The sequence below is a fragment of the Magallana gigas genome, chromosome 6 (genome assembly GCF_963853765.1).
Source record: "Magallana gigas chromosome 6, xbMagGiga1.1, whole genome shotgun sequence".
In the NCBI taxonomy this organism is placed as follows: domain Eukaryota; kingdom Metazoa; phylum Mollusca; class Bivalvia; order Ostreida; family Ostreidae; genus Magallana; species Magallana gigas.
In genome coordinates, this window is record NC_088858.1 from 10,378,533 (window position 1) to 10,406,113 (window position 27,581).

The 27,581-nt window shown below is 32.1% G+C and overlaps 2 protein-coding genes across 3 annotated transcripts in view; both read right to left on the minus strand.

Moving 5' to 3' along the window:
* Positions 1-1,200: 1,200 nt before the first annotated feature.
* LOC117688963 (3-oxo-5-alpha-steroid 4-dehydrogenase 1) lies at positions 1,201-5,506 on the minus strand. The gene is made up of 4 exons (XM_034468292.2): positions 5,446-5,506; positions 5,107-5,208; positions 2,254-2,404; positions 1,201-1,376 (listed from the first exon to the last, which is right to left on the minus strand). The coding sequence occupies exons 1-4, from the start codon at positions 5,468-5,470 to the stop codon at positions 1,310-1,312; spliced, it is 345 nt and encodes a 114-aa protein (XP_034324183.1). The 5' UTR covers positions 5,471-5,506; the 3' UTR covers positions 1,201-1,309.
* A 1,424-nt stretch (positions 5,507-6,930) lies between these two features.
* LOC105347041 (3-oxo-5-alpha-steroid 4-dehydrogenase 1) overlaps positions 6,931-27,581 on the minus strand; it is a 40,475-nt gene continuing 19,824 nt past the window's right edge. The window contains exons 3-5 of one of the 2 annotated variants that reach the window (XM_066086733.1): positions 9,499-9,600; positions 7,747-7,897; positions 6,931-7,128 (exon numbers count right to left, since the gene is read on the minus strand). In XM_066086733.1, coding sequence (XP_065942805.1) covers positions 7,062-7,128; positions 7,747-7,897; positions 9,499-9,600 — 320 coding nt within the window. In that variant the 3' untranslated portion in view covers positions 6,931-7,061. Of the gene's footprint in view, positions 7,129-7,727; positions 7,898-9,498; positions 9,601-27,581 lie in introns of those variants that run through there. The other variant, XM_066086734.1, reaches the window with a different exon arrangement.

The following is a 27,581-nucleotide window of genomic DNA, read 5'->3' on the forward strand; positions in this document are numbered from 1 at the left end:
TTGCGAAACCAACGCGTTATATCGCGAAAGTAACACGTTAATTCGCGAAAATTACGCGTTTATACGCGAAAGTTTCGCGTTTATTCACGAGAGTTACGCGTTTATTCGTGAAAGTAACGCGTTTTATCGCGAAAGTTTCGCATTTATTCGCGAAGGTTACGCGTTATATCGCGAAAGTTACGCGCTTATTTGCGAAACTAACGCGTTATATCGCGAAGGTTCCGCGTTTATTCGCGAAAAATATATTTTTGTAACCTACAACAATGAGCTCAATGGGTTTTTGTACCTATGAGTTGGACGGAATGGACCAGATAAAACTTGGGTTTTGGTTCTGGATAATGGATTCGAAACGGTAAAAATCATTGTCATGGATCATTCTGATGTTATGGTTTGTTTGATGTAGCTTAGATACAGCAGATCTCACTATCTCTATCTGTTTCAGTGGAAATGAGCATTTATTGAGTCACGTTCGTAGGTATTCAGTAAGACTGTACGTGGACAAAACATTCATTACAAATGTTCTCCAGAAATGAAAATAAGCGTGTTGAGAATATCTTCTTTGAGAGAGACAAGTGATCCATGAGACAAAGTCGTCCTTTAGAAATAACAGTTTGCGGATATCTATTTCCGATTTGATAGGTAAAACGTTTAAAACACTTTCACAGATATCGGATCTTGTTTCGGTCGGAAGGTTTTGCATTTTTGCAAACAAAATGTTGAAAAACATTGAGGCGTTGAAGATCGTTGGTAGATAGATTGTTCCATAATTCACACCGTTGAGGACAGTAGGAAGAACGATCGTCTTATTGAGGTGTGACAAAGTTAACGGATTAAGATACATGTAGTTTGAGCCTATATCGTTGAGAGCGTAATATGATTTCTGGTTTTTTTCTACAAGCTGTTATAATTTTATATAAGAGTGTAAGTTTGTTGTTGATAATAATGCCTAGGTGATTATTGTTGTCAGCATATGGAATTATTGCATCACCAAATTTCCAAATACAATCAAAATCCAGTTTGGAGCCTTTGGCGCGGACTTGTAAAATTCACGAATTTTGGGCATTGACGGAAAAATCAAGACGCTGCTAATACAGAAGGGTACAGAGGATAAAATAACCTGAGAAAACATAAATATGCAGGTACCAGTAGACGCAAAACGGAAGAAGACAAATTTTTAATCATTTTTATAGCTACAAAATAAAATAAGAAAACATTTTGGGTTCCTGCTTTATTTATTAGAAGGTTGGGTACATGGTGACACGACGACTTCTGCAGTAAGATGTATATATTTTTTTACACACTAGAATACTTATAAAATGAAAGGAATAAGTGCTCGTCTTTTATTTGGATAATCTTCAAACTTCTCTCGATACCACCTAATTGAATAATAAGAAAAGATAGATCGAAGAATAAAAAGAATACTGCATTTTCTCTACTGACAGAGAAGCATTCCCAACAACAGTGAATTGTAAAAACAAACAGTGTTTGAAATAAACCTCGATTGAAACCACTTTTTATGATGTAGAATTTGTAAGCAAAATTATAAAGATGAAATTATACATAACTGACAATTATTACTAAAATTCTATACCTTTCTGTATAACAATATCTTTAAAAATAAACCATGAATTTGATCTTTTGTAAAATGTAGAGAAAACAGTGTAATATATTTGTATTTGTAAACGTCTAGATTTAAAGTGGTGCGAAGTCGTAATTGAATAACTATCATAATGATAACGCACATCGTCCGATATTGTAATCATTTTAAAATTTTTTACTATGAAATAAAATGAAATTAAAATTATATGTAAAACTATCATCAACACTAATCAATTGAAATTATGATTTTGATGAATTAATACGCATCACCTTTAAACCAAAGTGTTACATACATGTATATAATATATATATGAATTCTGTTATACGTCCATTTTCACTATCTTTCTCTTGTATGAGACTATGTATGACAATCGGAACATCACTCGGTCTTTTCCGTCAAGTCGACCTGACGGAAAAAGCCGAGTGATGTTCCAATTGTATGTATGATTGTGTATCTCTGACGATTTGTATTTATGTTTACTCTGTATAGTATGTGTTCCTCTTGTATCAAATTATTTGGTTTGGGTGAATAGACTGAACTTAATCATAAGTTACGGATAGAAAATGAAATACTAGTATCTGCAATGTCTGCTGTATCGTATCAGACATCCAATACATTGTGGTACTTGGTGTTGATGGATCCAAAAGACTTACTGGTGGTGGTGACAGGCACGCGGTCCGATGTTACACAGAGTGAAGAAGAAAAAGGCAAATGTCGGAAGAGTCCCATTAGCCACAGCGAACCCCAGCCATTCTACGATCTCCCCAAAGAAGTTTGCTCCGGAGACATATTCAAACAAACCACCTTTTATGGTAAAAAGAATTAAAACCCTCATGAATATGCAAAATTATTCTACAAAAATCTTGTAAAGTTCTAAACCCTAAAACAATTGTCAAATTTAAAAATATAGTCGACAAATTAAAACATTTGATGTGGCCAATAATCGCCTCAAGAGTGTTCGATGGTTGTGGCCATTTTTAGACTCTAATGATCCCTTTAAAAAGAAGTGCTCTATTATACAATTATTTAATGCTTGAGCAGTCGATAGACCCGAATATTTTTCCCGAGGTGCAGGAAACAGCTCACTGTGATCTATTGCTTGAGGCCAACGGCCGAGGGCAATAGATCATACTGAGCTGTTCCCTGCACCAAGTTCAGGCATTAGATAATTGTTTTATTACATAATTCCGTTTTTAGTATTTTGTGTTCACAATTATAAATCAAAGTACTGAAGTACTGACAGGAGTTGATTTTATCGATTATTATTTATTTTAAAATAAACGATATGTTATTTTGAATGCTTAGTATTTTTCTATATGTATTTGAATTACGCACATTTTTTATCATATAAATTCTCCGACAGGAATTTCGTAAAAACCCCATATGAATCTTGTTGTGTAATATTCAAAGAATGAATTCCATCAAACTACGTGTCAGTAATCGAAATAGATCTGAGAAATTGTATGGATTCAGGCAATATTGATCTCTAGTCTCCTTCAAACAGATCGACGTTCGGTTGTCTCCGTTAATATCTGACAAGCGAGAGAGGCTCTCTGCTTGTCGGAGATTTAAGGAGACAGCCAAGCGTCTGGTTGAACAAGACTATATTGACTTCTGGCGTAGAAATACATACAATGTACGACTACAAATAGTGTCTAAAATGTCCGTACCATTTAAAATCTGACTATTTACAAGGTATCTATAAATAAGTTTCCTTTGAAACAATTCTTTAGAATACACTACATCGAATTTATCGGTTAGAACTAAATGTTGTCAGCGATGTTGGTTTGTGCTTCGGTCCAAACACTGTTTCACTTTCAGTTTGCCAGAGTAACTGCATAGGAGAGTTGATTAAAATCAACTCCCAATTACAGAATGTTTTCATGCCATGAAGATAAACTTTAAGAACAATAGTAAAATAAACTTAATAAAGTTATCTTTCAATATTGTAGCAATTTCACTTTTTCTAAATACGTTGCCGGTCCAATAGATCGCAGTCTATTGACCGGTGGTCTAATAGATCGCAGTCTTTTGACCGACAGTTCAATAGATCACTTTCAAATCTGAATACACATAAAAAAAGACGAAAATATTTAATTTGTAATAAAACAACAAAATCCCTTTGATTAGGAAATAAATTAAAATATAGAGAAATACCTTAATTTAAAAGATAAAATATACGGATTTTTTTCTTAACTTAAAGGGGCATGGTCATGATTCTGGTCAAAGATTATTTTTCCGATTGTAATGTTTACAATGCTACAAAAAGGCATTTCTAATGGGCAACCAAAATTTTATAGACATTCGTTTAGTTATAAGCGAATTACAGAGCTTACAATTCTTTGCTATATAAGCAAAGCTTTTGTTTACATGCATTTTGAATGTTGGAGTTAACAATTCCCGTTTTAGACCTTAATTGAATGTTAGGAACGGTTTATTTATACTTTAAATGAATAAGAAGACAGACAAATCAAATAATGTACACAAAAACATGGCACGAGCCTTGTTTACATGAGAAAGAATTGTGAGCTCTGTAGCTTTGCTTATTACATAACGACTGACTCTTAAATTTCAATTGATCATTAGAAATGCATTCATAAAGCATTGAATTATAGAAATAGAAAAATAGAATTTGACCAAAATCGTGACCATGCCCCTGTATTATAGTTTGTAGCTTATCAAATCATGTCTTAAATTGTAGTTAGATCTGATGCATGGTTAATTTGTTGACCAACCAGCCTCTTTAAAAACGGCTTTGTTTGACTTCGAAAATGTTGTACATTTACAGATCATTAGCTCCATGACATGTCAACCTGTATATCCCTTAAATCATGTCTTGAGGTTAAGATACTTCCTAGTGGAAAGATGGATCTTTAAATATAGTAAAGCAGAAAACAAGGTTCCTTTAAGGTACATGTAAATCGAAGTCCCAACACTTCAGTATCCTTATATAAGTACATGTATGCCAGTTAGCGCTAATCTTGCCTTTTACCATCGGATTAGGAGTATGATTTAAGATTATTATAAAATGATAATTGTATCATAACTATAAATCATATTCTCACATGTCAAAAAAACATGCGAGTATGATTTATAGCAATGATAAAAATTTGTCACATGTTTAGCTCAATATGCGGTAGATATCACTTCTTAGAATATTAATCTGTTATATAATTGTCTCGTCCAGTTATGTCGAATGTTGATGTAATGTTATTACTTGACGAAATAATTTTCACAGACTTTACGTAATTTAGATAACATCATACAGACATTTTAAATAAAAACAACCCAGATATTTTAAGATTGTTCATAATAAAAAACATACACAATAAAGTTATGAAAGCTTTGGTAATTTACCAGGTACAGTTGTGTAATATTTATTATCATTAGATAACATTTTTATAAGTTTTGTTATTTTGCATTTTCTTGTAATATTAATCGGAATTGGTTAATTTCAATCAGGAATGGTTTGATGTGTACAAACGATAAACAGGCAAATGGATTACCTCTAGGAATTTTATAGCCAGTCTCCCCTGGTTTCCTCAAATTTCTAAGAATATGATCGGCTTGAAGATTGATAAACATCCCAGTACAAAAGAGGATGATACCTAAATGGTGTATATATGAACATATATTATAACTACAAAATAGTTCAAGCATTATTTACCGGGAACATAAATATTAATTAAAAGTCGCTACAATTTCTATGAAATACTAATGCTGACATAAATCGTAATACCAGTCATAACTAATTCAAAATAAATGATTTTGCTTCTTTTGTAGAAGAATATTGAATTGTCCTTCCTATTTTTGACTTCAGATATTAGTTTTCTTCATAACATTACCTAGATAAAATCTGGAGTTCCACATCCATTTGCTTTAAAATGAAAAATGATAAAATGATGCTCTAACTTACTATCTACTTGGAACATATAACATCTAAAAATGTTATGAAGTTTTATCAGATTTATAAATATCTACACGTAAAAAAGATAATTTTGTCTTCATAAATCAACGTAATACGGATATTATAATAATAATGAATAATAAGTATTTTATGATTTTAAGCTTAAAATGTGTTTGTTTTCAATCGTTTTCCTTCATAAAGGTTCTGGTATGAAATGACAATATTTATATAACGGTTTCGCGAAAGTTACGCGTTAAATCGCGAAAGTTTCGCGTTTATTTGCGAAACCAATGCGTAATATCGCGAAAACAACACGTTAATTCGCAAAAGTTACGCGTTTATACGCGAAAGTTTCGCGTTTTATCGCGAAAGTTTCGCGCTTTTTCGCGAACGTTACTCGTTTATTTGCGAAACTAACGCGTTATATGGCAAAGGTTTCGCGTTTATTCGCGAAAAAATATTTTGTAACCTACAAAAATGAGCTCAATGGGTTTTCGTACCTATGAGTTGGACGGAATGGACCAGATAAAACTTGGGTTTTGGTTTTGGATAATGGATTTGAAACGGTAAAAATCATTGTCATGGATCATTCTGAAGTTACGGTTTGTTTGGTGTAGCTTTGATACAGCAGATCTCATTATCTCTATCTGTTTCAGTGGAAATGAGCATTTATGGAGCCACGTTTGTAGATATTCAGCAAGACTGTACGTGGACAAAACATTCATTACATCTGGAAGAATCCTCGGTGTTTATTATAAATGTTCTCTAGAAATGAAAATAAGCGTGTTGAGAATATCTTCTTTGAGAGAGACAAGTGATCCATGAGACAAAGTCGTCCTTTAGAAATAACAGTTTGCGGATATCTAATTCCGATTTGATAGGTAGAACGTTTAAAACACTTTCACAGATATCGGATCTTATTTTGGTCGGAAGGTTTTTGCATTTTTGCAAACAAAATGTTGAAAAACTTTGAGGCGTTGAAGATCGTTGGTAAATAGATTGTTCCAAAATTCACACCCGTTAGGACTGTGGGAAGAACGATCGTCTTATAGAGGTGTGACAAAGTAAGCGGGTTAAGATAATTTGAGCCTATATCGTTGAGAGCGTAATATGATTTTTGTTTTGTTTTTTTTTCTACAAGCTGTTATAATTTTATCTAAGAGTGTAAGTTTGTTGTTGATAATAATGCCTATAGGTGATTATTGTTGTCAGCACATGGAATTATTGTATCACCAAGTTTCCAAATACAATCAAAATCCAGTTTGGAGCCTTTGGAGCCAACTTGTAAAATTCACGAATTTTGGGCATTGACAGAAAAATCAAGACGCTGCTAATACAGAAGGGTACAAAGGATATAATAACCTGAGAAAAGATAAATATGCAGGTACCAGTAGACGCAAAACGGAAGAAGACAACTTTTTAATCATTTTTACAGCTACAAAATAAAATAAGAGAACATTTTGGGCTCCTGCTTTATTTATTAAAAGGTTGGGTACATGGTGACACGACGACTTCTGCAGTAAGATGTATACATTTTTGTACACACTAGAATACTTATAAAATGAAAGGAATAAGTGCTCGTCTTTTCTTTGGATAATCTTCAAACTTCTCTCGATACCACCTAATTGAATAATAAGAAAAGTTAGATCGAAGAATAAAAATAATACTGCATTTTTTCTACTGACAGAGAAGCATGATTTTCCAACAATAGTGAATTGTAAAAACAAACAGTGTCTGAAATAAATCTCGATTGAATCCACTTTTTATGATGTAGAATTTGTATGCAAAATTATAAAGATGAAATTATACATAACTGACAATTATTACTAAAATTCTATACCTTTCTGTATAATATCTTTAAAAATAAACCATGAATTTGATCTTTTGTATAATGTATAAAAAACAGTTTAATATATTTGTATTTGTAAACGTCTAGATTAAAAGTGATGCGAATTCGTTATTGAATAACTATCATAATGATAACGCACATCATGCGATATTGTAATCATTTTAAATTTACTTGAAGGAAATAAAATAAAACTAAAATTATATGTAAAACTATCATCAACACTAATTGACTGAAATGATGATTTTGATGAATTAATACGCATCACCTTTAAACCAAAGTGTTACATATATTTCACTATAAATTAAATACTAGTACCTGCAATGTCTGCTGTATCGTATCAGACATCCAATACATTGTGGTACTTCGTGTTGATGGATACAAAAGACTTACTGGTGGTGGTGACAGGCCCGCGGTCCGATGTTACACAGAGTGAAGAAGAAAAAGGCAAATGTCGGAAGAGTCCCATTAGCCACAGCGAACCCCAGCCATTCTACGATCTCCCCAAAGAAATTTGCTCCGGAGACATATTCAAACAAACCACCTTTTATGGTAAAAAGAAATAAAAGCATCAAGAATATGCAATATTGTTTTACAAAAAGCCTGTCGGTAAAGTTCTAAACCCTAAAACAATTGTCAAATTAAAAAATATAGTCGACAAATCAAAACATTTGATGTGACCAATAATTGCTTTAGGAGGGTTCAATGGTGGTGGCCATTTTTAGACTCTAATGATCCCTTTTAAAAGAACTGCTCTATATCAAAATATAGAGAAATACCTTAATTTAAATGGCAAAATATACGGATTTTTTCTTTACTTAAAAGGACATGGTCATGATTTTGATCAAAAATTATTTTTCCGATTGTAATGTTTACAATGCTTTCAAAAAGCATTTCTAATAGGCAACCAAAATGTTATTATCATTCGTTGAGTTATAAGCGAATTGCAGAGCTTACAATTCTTTGCTATGTAAGCAAAGTTTTTGTTTACATGCATTTTGAATGTTAAAGTTAAAAGTTAAAGACCTTAACTGCATGTGTTAAATGTTAGGAACGGTTTATCTATTATAATACTAAAAATGAACTTCAGACAGACAAATCAACTTGAAAATGATGTTTTACTGGTATATTAAACATATGTAAACAAAAACAGGACACGAGCCTTGTTTACACGAGAAAGAATTGTGAGCTCTGTATCTTGCTTATTACATAACGACTGACTCTCACATTTCAATTGATCATTAGAAATGCATTCATAAAGCATTGTAAAAAATAGAATTTGACCAAAATCGTGACCATGCCCCTGTATTATAGTTTGTACATGTAGCTTATCAAATCATGTCTTAAATTGTAGTTAGATCTGATGCATGGTTAATTTGTTGATCATCCTGCCTCTTTAAAAGCGGCTTTGTGTGACTTCAAAAATCTTGTACATTTACAGATCATTAGCTCCATGGCATGTCAACCTCTCTTAAATCATGTCTTGAGGTTAAGATACATCTTAGTGAAAAGATGGATCTTTAAATATAGTAAAAGCAGAAAACTATGTTTCTTTAAGGTACATGTATATCGAAGTCCCAACACTTCAGTATCCTTATATAAGTACATGTATGCCAGTTAGCACTAATCTTGCCTTTTACCATCGGATTAGGAGTATGATTTAAGATTATTATAATTGTATCATAACTATAAATCATCTTCTCACATGTCAAAAAACATGTGAGTATGATTTATAGCAATGATACAAGTTTGTCACACGTTTAGCTCAATATGCGGTAGATATCACTTCTTAGAATATTAATCAGTTATATAATTGTCTCGTCCAGTTATATCGAATGTTGATGTAATGTTATTACTTGACGAAATAATTTTCACAGACTTTACGTAATTTTAATAACATCATACAGACATTTTAAATAAAAACAACCCAGATATTTTGAGATTGTTCATAATAAAAAACATACACAATAAAGTTATGAAAGCTTTGGTAATTTACCAGGTACAGTTGTGTAATATTTATTATCATTAGATAACATTTTTATAAGTTTTGTTATTTTGCATTTTCTTGTAATATTAATCGGAATTGGTTAATTTCAATCAGGAATGGTTTGATGTGTACAAACGATAAAAAGGCAAATGTATTACCTCTAGGAATTTTATAGCCAGTCTCCCCTGGTTTCCTCAAATTTCTAAGAATATGATCGGCTTGAAGATTGATAAACATCCCAGTACAAAAGAGGATGATACCTACATGGTGTATATATGAACATATATTATAACTACAAAATAGTTCAAGCATTATTTACCGGGAACACAAATATTAATTAAAAGTCGCTACAATTTCTATGAAATACTAATGCTGACATAAATCGTAATACCAGTCTTATAACTAATTCAAAATAAATGATTTTGCTTCTTTTGTAGAAGAATATTGTATTGTCCTTCATATTTTTGACTTCAAATATTAGTTTTCTTCATAACATTACCTAGATAAAATCTGGAGTTCCACATCCATTTGCTTCCGAATGAAAAATGATAAAATGATGCTCTAACTTATTATCTACTTGGAACATATGACATCTAAAAATGTTATGAAGTTTTATCAGATTTATAAATATCTACACGTAAAAAAGATAATTTTGTCTTCATAAATCAACGTAATACGGATATTATAATAACTAGATTCGATCTCGTTGCGAGCAACGAGTGGGTCTTCCGTCCAATTTTTGATTAGATTAGATTAAACTTATCAATTCAAAGATAAAATCGTAGATCTAAGCGAAAAATAGAGAAATTTTTTTTGCGGCACTCAGGGCTTGAACCCGGGTCGCCTGGGCCATGTACACGACTCTATCGACTCAGCTACTCGGACTCTCGCTTCAGAACTTTGACGCTTAATTTATCGAGAATGCCTTGATCGATTTTAAAACAAATTACATATTCTGAATCAGTGAAAGGGTCACTATAAGGTGTAAAAATTTCAATAAAAAATATTAAAAAAAAAAAAGTCGAAAATTTCAATTTTTGAAATTTCCTTCCGGTGACGACAGGAAGTGACGGCGGACATTCTCTTGACCGAGGTACATTAGAAAAACGGTAGATCCATGATATCTGAAATGTTCAGCCTTTTATCTTTACTCGTTTTTGAGAAACCCGACAGACATTCAAAATATTCAATGAATATTCTTTGTTAGTTCTATTATATGTCATTTTTCAAATATAGGTAGATAAAATATTTGGTATTATGTATTGATGCATTTAAGCATACGTATTGTACATTTTATGTTTTAATGTCAATTGGTTATTATTTCATAAACAAATTCAATGGTATATTTGAAAAACATAAATATTATTCCAGGATAACCCATAAAAGCTCAAAAGGTTATTTCCAATTGGGTATTTTTAATAATATGTGAAACATTTCTTATTTAGTTTACTTTTAACTGTAAAACAAAATGTATGTGTACATAATACAGGCACTGTGCTAATTATAGCGAGCTTAGCGAGCTCTAAGAATCATTGTGCGCGGGAAAGAGAACGAGCTAAACCTACAGATTCATCAAACAAAATTTTTTGTCTACGTCCCATGATGCTCTCCAATGTTTCACCCGTGGTGTTATGCCAAACATGGCCGACTTTTAACTCGTAATTTACGGTGTCTTAAAGTTTGAAGACACGTTTTGAGTACCGCACATGCAAGCTTTGGCAAGACCCAAAAGATTTTTTTATACATACTTCCATACCTTCGTATTAACCCCTTCACTGTAACTGCGGTACTGCTCTTTTGCAGGGCAAAATGACATAGTTTGGTGAAATATGACGTAACGTCAATTGTTTCATTTACGTCATTTAATTATCTACCTACTGAAATTTCGGCAAAGTATATCATTTGCCCTGCAAGATAGCAGTACCGCAGTTATCGTGAAGGGGTCTATTGAGTCCAGATAGGTAAACAAAGACACAAAAAGATAATGGATGACGTAACAGTGTTCTCGCGCTTTATTTCCCGCGATAAATTTAGTGGTGGATCAAACATCTGTAATACGTGTACTAGGTATTTCAGTATTGACTGCGATACCTGCCTCATTAACATAATTTAAATTCCAAATATTTTTTGCATGTAAAGTGTGTGAAAAGATACTGCAGTTATAAGACTGTAACACACATAGGGCACTCAAAGGTTAGAATGATTAGTTTTATTATGACGTCACAAACATCGAGCGCTGTAAAATGCAACGTCACAAGCGAGAATAAAAGTTCACGCTTGTGGCTGTTACAGTGGCTCTTCCATTAATTTGAACTTACCCATAGGTTAAAACAGAAATTTTGAATTATAAACTCATTTGCAGACAAGGCAAGATGTTGAAAAAATTTAAATGTAAACATTAAATCATTCTTTTTTTAAAGATATATAGTCTCATAACCGCAGCGGTGTGTGCATACACATTTTCATAACGCGCTAGCGCGCGTTACTCAATTTGTAAGCACACTTCGATGCAGTTATGAGACTATATCTTTCAAAAAATAATGATTCAATGCTTATATGATTTGTTTTTAATTTTTCGCGGGTACAATAAGGCAATTCTCAGCGATCTTTGGAGTAAAAATTCCTCTAATCGATATTTCGTCACAATAATTAAGCAGCATGATGTCATGTTTTAATCAGAAACATGTCAATTTTAACTTTATCTCTGGTTTAAATTATAAAAACTGCAGGTGTAAATTGTCACTAGAAACTCTTCTAACTGAATGTATCTTTGATTTTTCTGTATTACGTATAATTATCGTTGATGATGTCACAGGCATGTTTAATAGAGATGATCAATGTCGGGAGACAAATCATCGGGATGCAGTGTAAACAATGCCGAAATAAGACTTATTTAATACAGATATCCAAAATTAGATGAATATCAGTTAGGATATAATCAGGATAATACAGGCATGGATATTTTGTTTTATCAGCAGTGTTATAAGGTAAACAGATATACATTTATATGGTTTACCGGCGTTTTCTCTGTCAATATGTACAAAAAAGGCAAGAGGGTAACACTACCCCGAATATTGTGAAAGTTGAATTTGAATCAAAAACATAAACCTAAAATAAAGTGTTGCTAGAATCCTGTGCTTTGTTAAATACGCAGTATTTTGAATGACATTGAAGAAGTTGAGAAGATTTCCGATAAATAATGACAATATTTATTTTATGCGAATAACTATATATATATCCCTCGTAAAAAATTTTCAACGTTATCATCCGGGCGTCTTCATCTTCTTGGCAATGGAAACCCCCCGCAGACTTTTTATTTTTAGCCAAGTATTGATTCCCGACAAGCTAGAGGGGGCGTTTCAAAGTGGAAATCTTCGGATTTTTTCATACTATTTAATGAACATCGTTTGAACCAAGAGGTAATTATAAATATCGAATAATTTAAAGAAATATGCGGCAAAATTATCTTGGGACAGACTATAGCAAGAGCCATTCTTTACTGTCATATCGATTCATTTTTAAGCTTATTGCGGATGCATGACAGTAGGCAGGTAAGTAATATGAGTATAGGGAGGAAATAAACAATAGAACATTTTGAACTAAATAAAAAGAAATGAAATGAAAAAATAAACTGTTAAAAACTTTATTTAGATATTGCATATAGTCAAACCATTAAATTTAAAAGTGGGAAATTACACAGCTACAAACAGGGACGGGCTCTCTCTCTCTCTCTCTCTCTCTCTCTCTCTCTCTCTCTCTCTCTCTCTCTCTCTCTCTCTCTCTCTCTCTCTCTCTCTCTCTCTCTCTCTCTGTAGGGGGTTGCTCTGTATGTATCATAACCATTAAAATTAGTACATTTGGCATACTTATTGTAGAGCAATACTCTCTAAAATTTTCTTTGACGTTCGTTGATACCTAAATAACATTAGGTTGACAATAATTCATGGTATGTGTAATTCTTGCTGCGCTCGCCAGAACGTTAGCACCGTAAAACATTACTATAAACAACGATATAAACTAATTCTGAGTATACATATGATAACATTGATAATATGCATTCGGTGAAATGAATTTTATAAAATAGTGTCTAATAGTACAATATATAATTGATTTGTTCTAAAATGCTTTTTTGTAAAATAAAACTTTTATCTTTTGTTATATATATAAACAAAAAAATATAAACAGTAATCTGTGAAAATGTATATACCGTCTATGATTAAATTAACGTGGATATATATAGTACCGTTAATTCATCAGATACATTACATATACATATATATATATATATGTTTGTTGGCATATATATATATATATATATCAAGTAATATGTGTTCAGATTTTTTTTTCTTATATGTCAGTTTATGTAGGTTTTAACCGTTTTGTATATGGGATATTTCTTGTATAAGAGTTTACCTGTATACGAGTTGATCTTTGTACGAGTTAACTTGACACCAATGACTGCGAACCAGTTTACTTGACACCTATGACTGCGAACCAGTTTGCTAATTTAGACTGACGCTATATATCGAAGCTGTTACTGCGCAGTTACAATATCCATCTGTATTATTGTTTAATACATTGCAAGAAGTTGTTTGTTGGCACTGAATACTGTATAAGACTTGACAGTAAAGCTTGACGAAGAGGAACCAGATACATTCTCTCTCTTATCGTAAGTATTCGCAATTTTATGTGCATTTGTTTGGGTTTGTGTTTTTTCGCGCCATACCGAGAGAAGCGTATATTGATAGCCTATATGCGAATAGCAGATGCAGCGACGTTGATAGTTTGACACATTTGGAAACGGTCGTTAAATATTAAAATCCCGAAATATTTCACTGTTCTGTTTTTTTATTATTTCTTTATATTTAATTGTTTTACGGTGCTACCGTCGGGACGAGCGCAGCATCTTGTATCATTGTCAACTTTGTGATATTTTGACAATTATTAACTAACATCAAAGAATTTGAGAGAGAGAGAGAGAGAAAGAGAGAGAGAGAGAGAGACTAATTCTAAGTTTAAAACAAATCTTACAAAATACAATCATATCGTACACAGACCAACTCGTATACAGGTCAACTCGTATACAAACATTTCCGCATAAAAACACACAAGTCAGCTCGTATACAAGGAATTGTTGAGTCATTAACGTTAGCATATACTAATCACCGTTCTAGACAATGAAAGTCATCTTTTGCTGTAACATATTATATAATATTTTCTTAAATACATCATCTGTTGTATGAATATTTGACTCATGACTGGCGTGCAGCATTTGTTATATAAATTTATTATCATATTTAATATTTGACATAAATTATATAGGCATATGAAATTTTTGTATACGAGTTGACTTTCGGTTAAACACACCGCGATATTTTGTATACGAACTGATTTTTGGTTGTTTATATGGAAATTTTTGTATACAAGTTGACCTGTATACGAGTTGGTCTGTGTACGACTTGACCGGACTCCCATAGACTTGCTTCCCATAAAAGCAATCTTTATTTTTGGAGAGAATTGATTAGTCTGTAAAATTTAATTGTTTTTTATTTTGGTCAAACATTTATATGATAAATATTATTTTTATTTTGTACTTTGTTGTTATTTGACTTTTTTCCCTGGTTCATTATATTTTTGGGTTTTAATGATGTTTTTATTATTGGATGCTAAATACATTACATACTTTGTATTCATGCCCCTGGACCAATTTTGTAGAGGTGAAATTTCCCATTTACCAATTAACTGATTTAACAATATCAAAATCTTGAGGAGGTTGGTGCCACATTTGGAATCTGATTTTGCAAAGGAAACATAATTTACAAAAGTTAAAATGGTTTATTACTTGGTTAGAAAAAAAGTTTTATTTATATGCAATTATTTTGTCAAATTGCTGATTCTTTTAAATTGTTTAGACTTTGGACCCTGGACGATTCTTGGGCCTCACAAGGGGTTCAGAGTTTAATGTAGCCAGGTTTTTATCCCATATTTAAACAATTGTTTAGGTTCTTGTTGTGTACCTTGGATGCTCAATATGTGATAGGACTGTAAAATGTTAGAAAGGGGATATGAATGTAAACAAAAAAATTTTTAAGGAGAAATTGATTATTTTATACACTATCTAGTCGATCTAAATGTATTACATGTATTAAACAATAAAATGGTTTATTTGGCGATTCATGCATGATATGAAGGTGGCGACATTGCAGAAATACAAAATACATATCCCCTGTTAGCGGGTTACGGAAAGAGGATATCTATATAGTGTAATTTTATATTTGATTTATTCAACGAGTTGAAATTGTGTATATATTGGAGAGACTGTTGAGCGAATATAATTATTTCAAGAGTTGGAATAAGCAATTATAAAATCACACAATATGTAGATGTTCTATTTATCCCATACTATTTGATTTATATTATGAAGCATTTGAGACAGGCCCTTATATGACCCAAAATTGATTTTTTCAAACATTATAAACAAGGATCCGTGCTCCCACGCAACAGAAATCCTTTTTGCCACTTTCGCACAGCACAAAGAATGACCTATGTTTTGCAATTATTTCTTTGATATGACATACTATGCAAGTACATGTTTATGTATGCGTATATATTATAGTTTTTAATATTTTGAACCATTTTTTTGCATGTTGTCCGTTCGTCGTTAAACTTTTCACATTTTTGTATTCTTCTCTTAAACTACTGGGCCCAATTTTGTTTTTCAATTTTGATTTCCAGTTGTTTATTAATAAATTGAATATATGGCAAGCAATTTTTTTTTACGGTTTGTAATAGTTGCATTTATAATCTAGAATTCTTTTAATCAAAAGGACATTTAGCATCAACACTAAAATTCATGCAAATCTTTTTAGTAAAGTGATATGTTTCAGTCTTAATTTCTCAGTGTACTTTTTTTTAATTGCGATTAAAATTCATTCAAATGATAAATTTATTATTACTTGGGTTTGGTCGCTTGATAATTTTATACCCCAAAATTTAAGTAACATTGGTCAATTACCTGGTAATTCTAGCATCTGATTCAAATTTTTTTAAATTGAAAATCCAATTTAGTATTTTAGAAATTGGTTTGGACTTGCATTCAGATTTTTGGTAAAGTATGAAAAATAATGTGTAAATGTATAATTTTATTATCTTAAAATGATTTTTACATCTGCCTTCAGACAAATACTAAGGCCTCAAGAAGGGTTTAGACTTCAGAGTATATAGGGAAAACTTTAAAAATCTGTTTCTCAAGACTTACAATGGTACATTAGGTCAGGAATTTTTTATTTTTAGGTTTACGAACAACAAAATGATAAAGTTCTGTAGGAGGAGGAAATAAGAAAGGAAAAAATCACTTTTGACCAACAATTTTTTATCTTAGGTTTACGAACCCCACTATTGTGAAGTTCTGTTGCCTGTTGAAGGGAAAAAAATTATGACATCAATTTTATTCTTCTTAATATTAAATGAATTGCAACTTCATGATTGTGGTGTGTAACTGCATAAAGTGTAGCATGAAGTGTAGCATATGACAAGTATGTAATCTGTGAAACATCGCCGAAAAAAATCTTCGTTATTACCAAAGAAACAAAATTTCGTATACAAAGGTTGGAATAAGGAATGCTATATATAAATGTATAGTCAGAGGTGTTATGCATGAACATCATCATTAGACAATGCTGCTTTAGAATATGTTAACTTTCTTTAAATAAATGATGTTAAATTTCATTTTATTCAGCGTTTTGGATGTTCAAGTGATCGTTTCCTTTTCACTCGCAACAAATCGACATGCATCAATTACATATCGGTCTGACAAGATAGTTTGATCTTTTTAATTTGTTGATCTCAGCTTTTTCCATCCCGGGAACAAATTTCAGACTAAATGAGCTCAAAATAAATACAAACTTCAGTTCAATACATTTTCTTGAGCCATATTAGATAGCAAATTGTTGCCTTACAGTCAGTATTGATCACGATGAAACCTTGAGAGCGAACCAAAAAATAAAATCTCGATCCAGTCTAAAATTTGCTGTTTTTGCATAAAGGTATAGCACCCCAACATGCATCACACAGTGTCGCCATGCTTCCCGCTATGCATACTTACATGTATTATAAGCAAAAAATCGTTTTCCAATTATTCAAATCTTAACAGTGATAAGTAGATTTAAAGTTGTCGTTTTTCCGTTCAATCTTCATAAAAATGTCTGCACCCACAGAGAGCGACGCTAACTTCAATCGCAGTCTTCGAAATAACCTGGGAGTCCGATGCCCGGGGCCTGGTAAATTTGCAGGCGGGCATGTAAAATTGCCAAATTACATGTACATTACATGAGTAAATTTTTTGTCAACGTACATTATGTTTACTTGCCATTTCTTCCATCGTACCCAAGTTATTCGCGTAACTTGCTTTGTGCAGTCTACAATCTTGGTACAACTTGTCAAATAAGCATCAATCGTAATCATTGAAGTGTTTACCGGTAGTTAAACCTATTGTATATGTGTTTGCTAAATTATCAGACGAAAAACGATGATAAAATTGATATAAAACCTTTATCTATTTATATATTTTGGTTGCACCATACATGTACCGATAAATATTAGAATTTTGAGTTGGGCATGTAAAAATTTGAATGGGCAGGGTTAAAATGATGGGTCTACATGCCCTTCGGGCATGTGCTGAAAAAAATTTGTCAAAAGACTGCAATCGACATCGATCTCGGCAAGGGGGCACACGTGGTTAACTGAACTTATGATTGAGATATATTGTATCTGAGTTTATAAATCGGTAATAAATGCATAAATAGAGGGGTGATTACTTCTTGTTTTAATATAAGTGTGTTCTTTGACACCTCCGCCATTATCGAATGTTGATGATTTTCCAAGATCTAAAAATACCGCAATGTTCCCTTGATGGAGTTAGGTTGGTTGTGCTATGATTGAACTGTTAATTTGCCTTAAAATATTGGCATCTTGCGTAAATATACTCAAATAAGAAAAAAAATATATAGTTAAGCCTGATTGCAAGTCATACACGGAAGCGATGTCACTTAACTATAATATAGAGACATCGTATATAGTATACCTCTGAAAATGACTGTGTGCTCATGTGATGTGAAGAGAATGACTGCAAAGTTATAGTGCAGTAATTATTGAAATTTGGTGTCAAAACAAATTTGCTGTAATTGCATAGTAATGCCTGTTTCTTGCCCCCCCCCCCCCCCCCCCCCCCAAAGTTAATCTTTGTATAAAGGGGGAAAATAATAAAACAGAAGGTGTAAAAATGGTATTAATATTGCTAGAAAAAACCTAGAAATATATGAATAAATATACATGTATGAATAACAAATAAAATGAAATAATACTTATTGATGTAGATTTCATGAGAATGCATTAATTATAGTACATAACATGCAGTACAATTGATCATCATATGGTTATATTATGTGCAGTGATTTCGTGCTGGCTGTGGCGCTGTTACGTTGCACTGCACACGATCTCTGCCAAACTTCCCCCACTCCCCCCCCCCCCCCTTGCATTAAAATTTTCTGGGGATAACACTGAAAAGAAGAAAAGAGAACTCTCTAACGGATGACATTTTCACATTTTTGTGCCAGCTTAGTGTGCACAGGAATACAAGGTATACTGATATTTGAGAGCTTGGTGGTTTTAAGTGTTTTTGTGTGTTATATCGTTGAATGAATTTACTGTATTTCAGTTGTTAGATAAAAGAAAGAAACAGATTGTCTCATATTGGAGTGTGAGTCTGACATTATTATAATTATTTCATGCAGTCCATGATTTTCCTTAAAGCAATGGTGGTTTCAACCGATTGATAAAAGAGGCGTCTAGATTTCAATCCTGTCTGTTTCGGTCATTAATGTTCGACCAATCAATAAATGGGGCATGTGGATATCCGTCCTATTAATTTTTACAGAGCTATGAATTAACTAGTTACTTTCTATAGAGCTATAAATAAACTAAAGTTTCCATAAGAAATAGAGAGGGACTCGTACTCGATACATGTAATTACAGTCATATCAAACCCGTAAGCTATTATGTTCCTTCAGGCCTTTGATTTTTGAAATAGTGAAAATATATGAGAAAATGGGATCTGTACAGTGTCTGTTTGGAGTAAAGTTACTCATAGACTTGAAGGTGTGATTAATAAAAAACAGGGTTATATGGAGCATTGTCCTTGAATTTGTTGCGTTTTTATAAACAAGCCTGAATTTGTCAAAAACCTATGTATGTACAATATACAAGTACAAATTTACATCATTTACATTTATAAAAATGAATTTGATTTTAAGTTAAAGATTAAATGGTATTGGATGATCTGGGATACCCTGTACATGTAAGGAAAGTTTATAATTTCTGTTTGCTTCGTATGGTTCTTGTGAACAAACATAGGAAATTTTTATTTCAAATAAAGTTTGGTTGTGAGGATATGTGTCATGAACTTGACCAAGGGTCAGTTGTTCAAGGTCATTGTTTAAAAAAATGCTTTATACTGTTGGGGCCATATCTTGTAGGAAATGTAAATTTAACACAAAGATTGATTGTGACTTGTAAATGTCCTGATTTGAGCTGTGTTCATTTGTGGTAGTTCAATGTCTCTATAAGCATTCATTATTTTCTAATAGAGAAATACTTCAGTTTTAATATTTTGTCTTGTGGTGGGTATCCTTGTGAGCTTGCTCAGAGTACCTCTAGCTTACTTGAATCTATAACTTTGATATTATTGATATTAGGCATTTGTTAATTGTTTGTTGGTGTATATGGAACCTTATAATATCTTTATTCAAAAGTAGATTACAAAAACCTATTTGAATGATTATGCATGTTCCAGTATTGTTAAATTTGATAGATTGATGCCCGGGATATCAATATTGTTCAGTTCATGTATCTTAAATCTTGGGACATGATGTCTAGAAAATAGGTATTAATGACCTTCCTTTTTTGTGTTGTTCCAATGTATGAATATATGAGAATTGAAAATTTTCATATTGGAAAATATAAAGAGTTAAAAAAAAATTGTTGGTTCTGACATGTGATATGATGTATACATATAAGCCTCTTGTTTTTAATCACTGTTTACTTGGTTTAGCTCACCTGGATTTTGATTTTTGATTATTTATGGAAAAAATACCAGCTGTTGAACTTAATCATTTCAGAAAGTATTGTATTCTCTTTAGCTCACCTGGATTTTGATTTTTTATATTTTATTTAAAAAAAATTCTAGCTGTTGAATTTAATCATTTCCTTGCTAAATTTTGCATTCTCTTTAGCTCACTTGGATTTTGATTTTTGATAATTTATGAAAAAAATACCAGGTGATGAACTTAGTTATTTCTTGCAGAATATTGCATATAGGTTACTCCATTTCTGTGGGATGGTAGTGTTTATCAATTCAAGGTTGATAAATGGATGATGGATATTGTTTACACAAAAGAAAACTGTGTTTGCTGTCACATTGACATCTTTTCCCCTGTTTGTTAAATTAAATTGTGCACCAAAAATCAAGTTGTGTCTCCATGTTTATTGACATCACATAGTAAAGGGATAGTTTTGTTAAAAGAAGAATTGGCGGATGAATACAGCACAAATGGTTTAAAAGTTCACCAAATATGATATAAGTTTTTTGATCAGGTTGATTACATTTTTACATTATTTTGATATTCGATAACAATTTCAATCTGCTTTTTAAATTTAATTTCAAACAAATAGTTCTTAAAAAAAGGAAGCGATAAACTTATTTTGTGATTTTGTTGTAAGAAGCAAACATGATATTGTAGAAGGATTGGTTGATCATTATAGATATGACAAATTTCTGCACGTGTCTGTTTGTACTCAACCAAACCATATGTATCTTTTTTTTTCAAACCGGAATGGGAAATGAATAATAGTATGTTTAATTACATATAGGGAAATAATGGTAATAAATTGTACCCCTGTTTATTGACAACTCATTGCGAAAACATATGTTAGCTAAATCAACGTTGTATTGAATTGTGTAGAAATGGTATATGAATACGATAACATGATAAATGATACGACAATTGATGCAATAATTCTCCAAATTTGATATATATGTTTATCTGAATACTTATTAATTTATTCTAATATTATATGGTATGCAATAATTGGTACAGAAATCCCATAGTGTCTCTATTCAAGATGCTTTATACAGCATCATGTTATTTCGTTACAATTGAAAAGAGAAACTGGGTTTTGGAATATAATACTCTAAATGAAAGTAAAGAGTTAGACATGTCATTTTCAAACTCTGTCCAGTTGGTACAGGTATCATGATATAGAAAGGTGTTACCTAATCCATCATCAAAAAGGCAAACACCCATTAGCCTCATGATATTTTTTATTTTAACATAAATTCAAAATTCTTATCTATAACTATCATATTATTTACATTGAATGTAAAGTAATATTCCGGATATTAAGATAAACAATGTATCAATACCAAAAACATATAAGTGATTTGTTAGATATGTTTAAGGGAATGCATGTGAGTTACGTAGTGATAATATTAAAAGGTGCATCGAAAGGTTTTAGCTTGGTTCAAGTTAGCTTTTAAATCTCTTGTTGTCTGGCATCTGTCTGTCTGTCCGTCTGTAAACTTTTCACACTTTTTACTTCTTCTTTAAAACCACTGGGTTAAATTTAAACAAATTTGGTACAAAGCATCCTTTTGGAATTTTAAATTGTAAAAATAAAGGACTGTAACTTTTTCAAAGGGGACATAATTGCAAAACAGTGAGTTTAGTGTGCATGTCTTTAAAAATCTTCTCAAGAACCACTGCATCAGAAATGCCAATAATTACACAAAAGGTTGTATATTTAGCAAATATTCTAAATTGTAAAATTCGAGACCCCTGGCAAATTCAATGTTTAACATAGAAATACATAGGAAAAATGTAAAAAAAAAAAAATCTCTCAAGAACCACTGCACTAGAAATGCCAATATTTACACAAAAGCTTTTAATATAGTGAAGATTCTAAATTGTAAAAATGTTGACCCCTGACCCAAAACGGGGGTCCCAGGCGCGGTTTAAAGATTAACATGATAGAAATACGTAGGAAAAGTGTTTAAAGATGTTCATCTAAAGAACCACTGCTTCAGAAATGTACATATTTACACAAAAGCACCAATTTTGATAGTTTTGATTTCACGCTGCAATTATCAAAGATAAGCATGGAAACGTAATTTTAAAACTAAAGTTAGTGTTTTTGATTAGTTTAATTTGGGGGAAAATGATAAATCACAATCATAGTGAAATTAAAATCATCGTGATTAATTACCAATTTTAATTTTAATTTGTATGTAGATTATGCTGATCTTTTTTACTAAGACATCTAATGGTACTTGATTCCTCTTTTTTTTTGGTTTCTTGACCCTGAAGTTATCAATTGCTTTCTCAAAGATGGCCCAAGGAGCTTCATAAAATTGTTTAATATATAGGATATAACCCTTTGAGGAGATCATGACCTTCCAAATGATGACATTTTTTTCTTTAAATTGCCCCAATTATAATTAAAGTCTTCCGTTTCCAACTCAAGACCTTGTAGTGATTGTAATGCTTCTTCTTCTTATTTTTATTCTTTCCTTTTTTTGTCAACAAGATTTCTCAGAGGTGGCTGGATAGATTTTCTTGAAATTTTCAGGACTGATAGAGAACGATAATATCTGCAGACGTATTTTCAAAATTCACTTCCTGTAGTCTGTGTCCTGTCCCGCGGCAAAAAGCGTTGGACAATGAGATCTCAAAAAACGATAAAGACTTGAACCGCCAAAGTTTAAGGGATGACAGACTTATAGTTGTAGATGTGTTTAAACTATTTTGTTTTGTTCGTCGTAACTTCTGGTCATCACCGGAAGCTCTTCAAAAATTATGTTTTTAGGCATTTAATATATTTGACATAGAATTAAAACATAAGTATAAATGGTTACATATGTCATCTATCCGATGTTGAATTAACATAAAAATTCTACTTCCGGTGAGATAACTCAAATATCTCAGGTAGCCTTTTTTAAAACAAATGTTTGAACCGTGAGATCTCAGAAACTGTAAGTGATCAAGACACAAAACTTATATGGATGATACACAATTGTGTGTTTAACTGTTTTCATTTTGTCAACCGTCACTTCCTGTCCACACCGGAAGAGTTCAAACAAATCAAGTTGTTTAAAAGTGTATCTGTTTTTGGTTGACAACTATAGATAAATTGATAGACAATTAAGTCATGTTGTTTTATGTTTTAAAAAATACCAAGTTTTATTATACCCCCGCAAACGAAGTTTAGGGGGGTATATTGGTTTCACCCTGTCCGTCTGTCCGTCTGTCTGTAGACACAACTTTGTCCCCCCTATAGAATTTTTTGTTACTGCATGGAACAGTTTGAAAATTTGTACATATGTTGAACACCATCTGAAGATGTGCACCTGCAATTTATTTTAAGATCAGACAAGATTTAGTGATTTCATGAGAGTTTTCATTTTCCTTATTCTATATATTGCACACTAATGTTGAAAAGTAAGGGAGGTAATCCTTACAGATTTTATTAATTAATTAATAGTATTAAAACACTCTAAAATATATTTATATAAATACATCCAAATGGAGGTTTTTTGTCTTTATGTCTTAAAAATTTTTGTTTTTAAGTATTCTATCAACTGACAATGCAAAGTTTTTGTTTGTCAATGATAAATTCTTAGGAGCTAATAAGAACATCAAAGACAAGTGTGGCTGAATTCATTTGTCCACAGGGAGCCATTATCTGAGCCATGGTTCAGATGGAGCATGTGTTTAGGGGAAATTGATAATCTGTAAAATTGGTGATGGTTTTGGGGCTATTTTAAAACTGTTTCATGTAAACCAAAAGTTCTATCATTGTAAGGAAATAAATAATATCATTATTAATGAAGAAGTTAAACTATTTCTAGAGGTTGTTTAAATTTTAAAAAAATATATATCATCAGATACATACATTTGAAAATGTATTACTGTTATAGATTATGTATTTACAGTGAAATTCTGACAATTTTGATTTTAATTTTTCTTTGTTCACTAATTTTTTTTTTACATGCAATTCTAGAATTTATTTTTGTATGTGTTCCAAACCTTTATTATTGAATTCAATTATTTGTCCCATTTGAAATTAGCATTGCGGGGGTATTAGTCTCATTAGGACAGTTCTAGTTTTCATTGAGCACTTCCGTTTGTTTGTTTCCTGTCCTGAGACAAAAAACCTTGAGTCCTTGAGTTCTCAAAAACGATATTGACTTGAACAATCAAACTTTGTAGTATGATAGACCTGTGTATACAGATGTGTTAACATTATTTTGTTTTTTCGGGGTAACTTCCGGTCGTCACAGAAAGCACTTCAAAAATTATTAAGGTCTTCCGTTTCCAACGGAAGACCTTATAGTGATTGTAATGTTTCTTTTTATTATTATTATTATTATTATTTTTTTCCCCTTTTTCTCTCGTGAATTTCTCAGAGATGTCTTGATGGATTTTTATAAAATTTTCAGGAATGACAGAAAATTAAAAGATCTAGAGGATTTTAATTAAAAATGTTCTAAATTCACTTCCGGTCGTCCGTTTCCTGTCCCGCGACAAAAAGCTTGTCACCTCGATATCTAAGAAACGGTAAAGACTTAAACATTCAAACTTTGTGGGATGATAGACCTATAGCTGTAGATGTGTTTAAACACTTTTGTTTTGTTCGTCATAACTTCCGGTCGTCACCGGAAGCACTTAAAAAATATTTTTTTTTACGCATCAATTTTTTTGTCAATAGAATAAATATATAAGAATAAATCTATTCATAGGAAATCTCTGCGATGTAATATCAACAAAAAATTTCTACTTCCGGTGAGATATCTCAATTATCTCAGGTAGCTTTTTTAAAACACATTTTGTACCCGCGAGATATCAGAAACTATAAGCGTTCAAGACACGAAACTTTCATAGATGATAGACATTTGATTGAAGATGTGTTTAACCGGTTTCATTTTGTCTTCCGTCACTTCCGGTCCATACCGGAAGAGTTAAAAAAAAAAGAGCTGTCTATCAGTTTAACTGTTTTCCTTTGATATATTTTAGTTAGATAAATGAAAAATAATGTACAAAAGGCAAGTATACAAGAAATATTGAATACAATTTACATTGAACACTTCCGTTTGCCCGTTTCCTGTCCAGAGACCAAAAACCTGATTTCGACGAGATCTCAAAAACAGTTACGACTTGAACAACCAAACTTTGTGGGATGATAGACCTATGTATGTACATGTGTTAACATTATTTTGTTTTATCCGGCGTAACTTCCGGTCGTCACAGGAAGTACACCCAATTTTGATATTTTTATCATTCACAATAATTTTCGTATCCATTTTTTATTTATGTGAGAGAAGCAATGTCTTACAGTTAAATTGATACTTCTATATCAAAACGGAAGACCTTTTTGTTGCTTTTGCAACAAGAGTCTAGTTTTTTTTTCTTATTTTATTTATTTTAAATGGAATGAATATATCAGTATAAAATCTGATGTGTGTCATCTATACAGTGTTAAATAAGCAAACAATTTGTACTTCCGGTATGATATCTCAAATAGCTTTCCTTTTTACAAATTTGATGTTCACAAGTTTTTAGTTACTGTAAGTGATTGCGACACTAAGCTTTTATGAAAAATATACATTTGATTGAAGATGTCTTTAACGGGTTTTACTTTGTATACCGTTACTTCCGGTTGTCACCGGAAGGGTTCAAACAAACCATGATTTTAACACGTTTAACTGACTTTCTTTATTGTTTCATCTAGCATGATAAACAGTGATGTACACTAGGCAAATGTTTGAAAAATACCAGCTATTATTTTTATCAATCACTTCCGTTTGTCCATTTCCGGTCCAGAAAGAAAAAATTATTGTTTCAATGCGATCTTAGATTTGGCAGAGACGTGAACAACCAAACTTTGAGGAAAGATTGACTTATTATTGTACAAATGGTTAACATGTTTTGCTTAGTTTGGCCTTAATTCTGGTCGTCACAGAAAGTACTTCAAAAATTGATTTCTTTTTCATTCTCGTTGTTTTACATGCAAGTAACGTCTGGATATATCATGCACAATAATTATCACATCCACTATTTTTTTCTATGTGAAAGAAGCAATGTCTTAAAGTTAAATTGATTCATGTATATCAAAATGGAAGACTTTTTTGTTGCTCGAGCAACAAGAGTCTAGTTTCTTCTTGTTTTCTTTAAACTGAAATTTTCCTGAAAGGGAACTAGTTGATAAAAGTTTCCTGGTATGTTGTTAATTTTTGTTCATTAAGAAATATTTTTTATGGTGGGATATCTCTGCCCCTTGTGTGCAAGTTTTTTTCTATCAAATATGTCAACATGCAAGATAATATATCGACATGCAAGATAATTATGTCAACATGTAACATAATTATTTTAACATGCAATAAAATTGCAACCAGATAACAAATATACAAAATCTCAAATATCGCCCACCTGTGACATGCAAGATGCTAGATTATACCCTTTTATGTCGACATGCAACTAAGTTATGTTAACATGCAAGATAAATATGTTGACATGGAACATATTTATGTCGAGAGGCAACTTAGTTATGTTGACATACAACTTATAAGTTGCATGTCAACATATTTAGCTTGCATGTAAACATAACTAAATTGCATGTATTCATTGCATGTCAACATAAGTCAGTTGCATGTCGACATAAAGAAGTTGCATGTTGACATAATTAAGCGGCTTGTCAGCATATTTATCATTTTGCATATTTATCTTTTTGCATTATGGCCACCTGTCTTACCTTAATCATTATCAGATTTTCGGTTATTTTCAGATGCCTAAGGCAAAGAAAGTATCTGCCAGAAAGCGGCGGTTAGCTGAGAAGCTCAGGAAAAGAAATCAGAGAGAGAAGCAAAGTCAAGATTTCCAAGACAGTTCAGAAGCTTCAGATCCAGAGTCTGTTGTTTCTTGCGAAACATCAGATGGAGCAAAGTTTGCTCCTCCCGGTAACTTTCCGGGGCAAGGCTCTATAGGGTTGCCTCCTGTTGAGGGAAAACCCTTGGCCAGAGTGCAGGCCTCTCTTCGTGAGAAAATGCACTCACCTGCCCCGAGGTTGCCATCTCCTCGGGGAAGCCGTCTGATTGTCCAGAAGGGCAAGGCACCGTCCACTGACTCCCCACCGT

Coding starts and splice junctions, on each gene's coding strand:
- LOC117688963 (XM_034468292.2), bottom strand. CDS start 5,470: ATGTGGAACTCCAGATTTTATCTAG. Junction 2,405..5,106: donor TGGCTATAAAATTCCTAGAG/GTAATCCATTTG, acceptor TTACCATAAAAG/GTGGTTTGTTTGAATATGTC. Junction 1,377..2,253: donor CGTGCCTGTCACCACCACCA/GTAAGTCTTTTG, acceptor TTATTCAATTAG/GTGGTATCGAGAGAAGTTTG.